The 6,131-nt window shown below is 34.2% G+C and overlaps 1 protein-coding gene across 1 annotated transcript; it reads right to left on the bottom strand.

Annotated features, from left to right (window-relative positions):
* Window positions 1-1,430: 1,430 nt before the first annotated feature.
* Window positions 1,431-5,829, bottom strand: LOC148612269 (uncharacterized). The gene is made up of 2 exons (XM_088593518.1): window positions 5,634-5,829; window positions 1,431-5,165 (listed from the first exon to the last, which is right to left on the bottom strand). Exon 2 carries the CDS (start codon window positions 5,161-5,163, stop codon window positions 1,618-1,620), a length of 3,546 nt encoding a protein of 1,181 aa, XP_088449644.1. The 5' UTR covers window positions 5,164-5,165; window positions 5,634-5,829; the 3' UTR covers window positions 1,431-1,617.
* Between the last annotated feature and the right edge of the window lie 302 nt (window positions 5,830-6,131).

Here is a 6,131-nt window from a genome sequence, read left to right as displayed (position 1 = left end):
CATTTATCTCCCTTTGGAGCTAGTGCCTATTCGGAACACGTAAGGTTTTCCATCCGATATCGACAATACTTTATAAAATCTCGAAAGTCAAAAGGGAATTTCTCGTTCTACTGACCCTGCCATAAATTTTCTTTACCCGGGATACAAATGAAAATCATCCTTATGTACCCTAATAACAAAATGAAACACCCTGTTTGTCAGCTGGGAATTCCATTTTCATTCGAGTTACCTCTTTTTTCTGCACCCGAATCCGAACATCGATTAGAGAGACTTCGAAATTATACCTGCTCTTACAGGAGGTAACTCTGCAAAAACAGGATAAAATATGGCTGCATCTCGAGCTCCACAAGTAGGGAATAAGCAAGAAATTGAAAATACACCCCTAAGTAATTAGATAAATTCACTAAATAAAAATTAATGGTTGTAAAAAATCAACAGAAGAAACAAACACCGTACAATAATGTTTTGGAACCAATTTTTTTGAATACATTAAATTAAGAACAAAATAGGAGGAAGTTTAAAAGGCATACTCACCAATTATAATGCTCGAAATAATAATAAGAATTGTTTTGTAACACGTTGACATTTTAACTAACAATTTCAGTAATAATTTCCAAAACTGTAAATATGGAAGCTTTATATAGAAAATAAGAATCGCAACTTACATGCCTAAAGCAAGTGGATAGTTTTATGTATGAAACTGAATGACAATGCTCCTACAAGTGTTCTCTTTGTAAAGGCATTGTATAATAACCACATGGTATCCCCGTGTTCACAAAGTGACTTCACTTCAATATTTTGATGTAATGATGTCGTTGAATGTAATGCCATTTTACAGGCGATATGGTCAAGGTCGGTTATCTTCTCATATGTGTCCTTAGAGATACCAGATGTTTTTGAGTTCATTATATACTCGAAACAACAACAAATGCCATTAATACAGGTAATAAACTGTTTACCCGTAGCTTTCATGATTACTCCTATGTTTTTTAATTGTTTTTTTTTTTATTTTATTGTATTCATTTATTTATTTTTTATTATTTTTTTTTGTTTTGTTTTGTTTTGTTTTTTTGTTTTAGTACTTTGTCACAAAATCTTCAAATTTTATTATTTTTGTGAAAAAATATTTATTCATTTAATTTTGTTTTTTTGTGTGTTTTATTACTGTTTTAAGATATTTTTTGTATTTCTTCCTGTTTGAAACAATATATAGATCAGTATACTTATTATAGATGAACTAAGGATTGGCTAACCAAAACAGATAACATTCCAAAAAGACAAACAGCGAATCATCACCAATTGAAAAGAGAAAAAATAAATTTTGTAACTTCGACCTTTGATCATTTAAAATAAAAAATGGATCGTAAATTTTCACAAAAAAAAGCAAAGTTAAGTTGTGTTATTTTTTTCCGCAATCACAATGTGTTATGTTGTGTAGTTCAAATTAGTAAGTTGGTAATGAAGTAGTCTAATCTACAACAATATTTTTTTTTATTAAACGACATTTTAAAGCTTTGATATTCAAGGTACAATCATTGACTTTGGTACAATTTAACAAAAACAAATAAACTAAATTCTAAATAGATAGATCATCATGTGTAAATTCGTGTTTGTTAGCTAATACTTTATCCACTTTTTATCTTTTAGATCCGGTTTGATTTCCGTTCTTGATTTGTCGTCTTCAGTTGAAGACTGTTTTAATTTTGTTATGTTTTTCTTTATTTTGTCTTTCATCTTTGAACCAACTGAACTCTCGTCTTTGTTTACCTTTGTTTTAACTTTGTTTTCCTTCTTTTTCATATCTAATTCAACGACTTGTTCATTCTTACTTTCCTTTGTGTCAACGAATTGTTCCTCTTCCTTCTCCTTTGATTCGACTTTTTGTTCCATCTCTTTTGGATCACTTTTTTGTTCGTTTTCCTTCGGTTGATCTTTTTGTTCTTTCTTGTTCTCATTTGATTCAACTTCTTGCTTCTGCTCCCTCATTTTAGATTCAACATTTTGTTCCTTCCTCTTCTCCGTTGCTTTATTTACTTTTTTACTCTCTTCTTCCTCTAGATCTTTCTTCTTTGACTTTTCAGCAATTCGCCCTTTTTCAGTCTCTTTTGTTTTCGCGGAATTTGGTTTATCGTAAATCTTTTGGAGTTCTTCTACCTTCTCATTGGACTTTTTTACGAGCTTCAGGCTACTATTTGAACTGATGCTATTCCGCTTCGTGTCAATGCGTTCTTTGCTGACACTCGATTTTCTATTCAAATTATTGTCAGTTGAAGCAAACGGGGATGGTTTGCTATTTGTTTCATTTTTGTTTTCTCGCTGTCTGTCTCTTTTTGTCTCTTCTTTTCCCACTCCCCTTGATGACCCTTTGGTTTCCTTGGTTACTTGTTTGATTGACGCAGTTTTTAGTTTCAATTCTCTCTTTTCTATGTTATTGGTACTAGTCGTTCCTTTAGTTAACGATTCATTGGTGTCGTTCCTTCTTTTTACTAAAGTCGGTTTTTGAAGAATCGTATTTGAATCCGTAGGCTTCCCATCTCCGTTCTCTTTGACTTGCTGATTGGAAAGCGCCTTTTCTTTTTCAATATCTTTTTCTTTCTTTTTGATTTTCTCTTTTCTTGAAGCCTCCTCAATGTCGTTTTCTTTTACTTGTTGCGATATTTCGTCAGAATCTTTTTCTTTCGACTTCGTTTTGGTTTCAGTTTGTTTCCCAGTTGGTTTTAACATTTCATGTTCTTCTGGCCTCGAGTTCTTCTCAGCCATATCTGTTAGTGAACTGGTTTTTTGTTTTACAGATTTGTTCACGTTATTTGTGTTAGTACCATGTGAAGTTTCTTTGGTATCGGCTTTTGTATAACTATTGTCATCAACATTTTGTCGTTTAGACTTTTTTTCAGCTTTTTTTATATCCTTCTCTTTCTCAGTCGTTTTTGATTCAGCGATTACCTCTAAAGGTTTCTTTTCAGGATTAAACGTGATATTTGTGGTTGCGACCGGGTTAACTTGATTACTGATGTCCTTGGATTTTGTAATGTTCTCTTCGACTCTGCCTTTGTTATTTGCCACCGAATCAACATTTTCTGATTCAGCTTTTTCTTTGGATGTATTTGTGTCTTTGTCCTTTGACTTTTCGTCAAGAGTTTTTGATTTACTTTCTTTCCCTTTCTCTACAGGAGAAGATTTATTGTCATCATTTTTAGTATCTTTTGAGTTTCCAGTAGTATTTTGAATGGTACCGGTGCCTGCTTCATTTTGTTTTACTTTTGGATCGAGCTGGTTGGCTTCTTTCCGAACTATGTTTGTCTTGCCGCTTTCTTTCGAATCATTTTTCAAATCTCCGTTGACTACGGGTTCAGGTCTCAAAGATCTAGCATTTTTAGTCTTCATAAGACTATTCTCTCTTTTGAATGTATACGCCGATTTCGCTCTTTCTGTGTCTAATTTCTTTGAATCTTGCTTTTCAAGCTTATTTGTATTTCCCGGTTTAATTGCTGATTTAGATCGAAGTGTTTTACCGACACTAGGGTTTCGCAGAGTTTCCGTTGTTTGTTTGATTGAAAGACTTGTTCCGTCCTTAATAAGTTTTGGAAGTGGTTTGTCAACTTTGCCTTTCTTCCGAGGTGGATTTAAAGCGGCTATTCTAATTACATAACCATCGTAAGAGCCGATCCAGATTTGATCAGCATGATCAATACCAAGCGAACACGGGCCGTATATACCTTCCGGTGCGTTGCTGTTTAGCAGGGATACAAGTTCTCCGTCTGCATTCAACAAATGCAATAAACAGTTATCGAAATCAGCTACGAAGATTCGCTCATGACTGTCACATATGATATCGGTCGGGTTGAACGTTTGCATTTCTAGGTCTTCTCTACCATTGTAAGTGTACTTAAGTGATCCAGAGTTTGTTACAGTTACGATGCGCCCAGTATACAATGAGGTGGAATCTATGACACATACATCTTTAGATGGTGTCACGACGAGCTTGTGTGGTAGAATAAAAAAGAAAACACCTTTATCATCTTTTGAAATTTTCTGAATACCCGTTCCAGTGTTAGAAAACTTCATGACCGCGCGTTCATTATCGCTGGATGTATCGGTTGACTCATTATCAATGACTGATATAAACGTAAATCCATCATCAGTCACGTAAAGTCCATTCGGATAGAGTGGCTTAACGTCAATAAAATCTATCTTTTGCCCATTTGGTCTGATACGTAGTAAACTATGTCGTCTTTTCAATGCAACAATGAGATCGCTTTCTTTGGAGATTCCAATATCAATAACGACAGTATCAAGATCTTCGGATTTCATAGTTTCACCTTTTAAAGTTTGGGTTATTGTCTTTTGACCTGTAAATCCAATCCATACGCTTCCTCTTTTAGTTGGGGTTAAACATGTTACAGGATCATCTGACAGTTTGTATGCCTCCTGCACATCGACTTGTTGTTCCACGTTTACTATTGTTCCATTTTCCTCGTCGTCTGATAGCTCTACATATAGCTCTCTTACCTTGCAAAAACCAAATATTTCCTCAATTTGGTCCTGTACTTCTTCATACGCATAAAACTCCATTGCTTCGACGTTCGCAGGTGGGGTTTGCTGAAGCTGTAGTAAAGCATTTTCTAAAGCAATACTCAGGTGTATAATTTCTTCATCGTTATTGTTTTTGATTGCCTTTTCGATAGATTTAGTCAATGCACTCAAACTTTTTTCTTCATTTAATAAAAAATTTTCTATTTCATCTTGCCGTTCTATTTCGTATTTCTGAACCTCTTTCAATTCACTTATTGTATCGTTCTTCAACCTGTTCAACTGTTTGCTTATTTCGGCAGCCCTTGTTTTCATTACCCTGGTACAGTCTGAGACACATTGTTTATGTATCCTCTTAGCCTCTTTGCTGTCATTGATGCGAGTTCTTAGTTCTACAAGATAGTTTTTCTTGACCTGGTTGACTAAGCATATAATTTCTTCTCTCTTTGATGAAGCAAGTTCTGTTAATTTTACTATATTATGTCCTTTATGATTTTCTAGAATGCATTCCAAACAAACAAACTCGTCGTCAGATTTGCAGTACCGTTTCAGTTCTTCTCCGTTATGCTCTTGGCAAAACATTTTGGGTTTGTTGTTGCCAAAAAGTCGTGCCAGAGAACTTCCACAAGCCATACCTGTAGGAAATACAAAGGGTTCATATTGAATGACTTTTAGACCCTTTTAAATACGTTAATACACTCTTCCAAATAACTTATTTACCGTACCGGTGCATCTGGTCCTTGCTCCCAGTTTTAGTGGAGTCCGAGTTGCTCATTTGCTTTTGTTGCTTTGTGTGTATGATTTTGGTTGCTTTGTGTTCTTCGTTCTGTGTGTCTGTTTTCCATGTTTGGTCTTTGTCCCTGGATTGCATTCTTTTGATTACCGCTATAGCCTTGGTTCCCTTGATTACTCTTTTACGATATTACATTATTCGATGATAAAACTTTTTAATGACTATTAGTGCCAGAAAAGTGTAAAAACGACATATTGTGTTAAGTAAGTGTTATGCTCATAAGGTTTTAGAGTTCAAAGGATACTTTAACTTGGTAAAGAAAAGAAAGTTTATGAATGATCTGATGAATTAACAAGTAAAGTATACTTACTTTCAGATTAGATTGTACACCGGCCCAAACATGTGTTGCCGAATTTTGTTCATAGTAATCTGCTTCCAGAGTAAATACCGCTAAGAACTTATTTGTGTTTTCCCATAGTAACTGTTGTTGCTTGTTTTTGATAAGTTGCTATGGGGATGTCTATTCGTGGAGTAATTTATTTGTATATATTTCTTCTACAAGTTTGTTTTTCTTCAAGATAACGGAACTCTTAAGTAAAAAGAAAATATCGGATCTCGGAACAATATAAATAATAAGTATACAAAGGTGAGGTCAATAAATCGTTTATAGAATTTTCTTTTTTCAATTTCTTAAATTGAAGTATTTTGGCAATAATTGGAAATCAATCATGACACATATTAAAAGTTATGTGAAGTTTTGTTCTCTTGACTACCATTATCCACAATCAACAAACTTCAACAGTTCAAACGTGACTGGACTGTTCGATATTTCTCGGTGAAGACGGGTTAGTTTGATGTGAGTTACCTA

The sequence above is a fragment of the Perna viridis genome, chromosome 7, assembly GCF_037379345.1.
Source record: "Perna viridis isolate PV_CMFRI_1.1 ecotype Kerala chromosome 7, ASM3737934v1, whole genome shotgun sequence".
Lineage (NCBI taxonomy): Eukaryota > Metazoa > Mollusca > Bivalvia > Mytilida > Mytilidae > Perna > Perna viridis.
Note: the sequence above shows the minus strand (reverse complement) of the source record. Positions and strands in the feature narration are given on the sequence as shown.

Coding starts and splice junctions, on each gene's coding strand:
- LOC148612269 (XM_088593518.1), bottom strand. CDS start 5,163: ATGGCTTGTGGAAGTTCTCTGGCACGACTTTTTGGCAACAACAAACCC.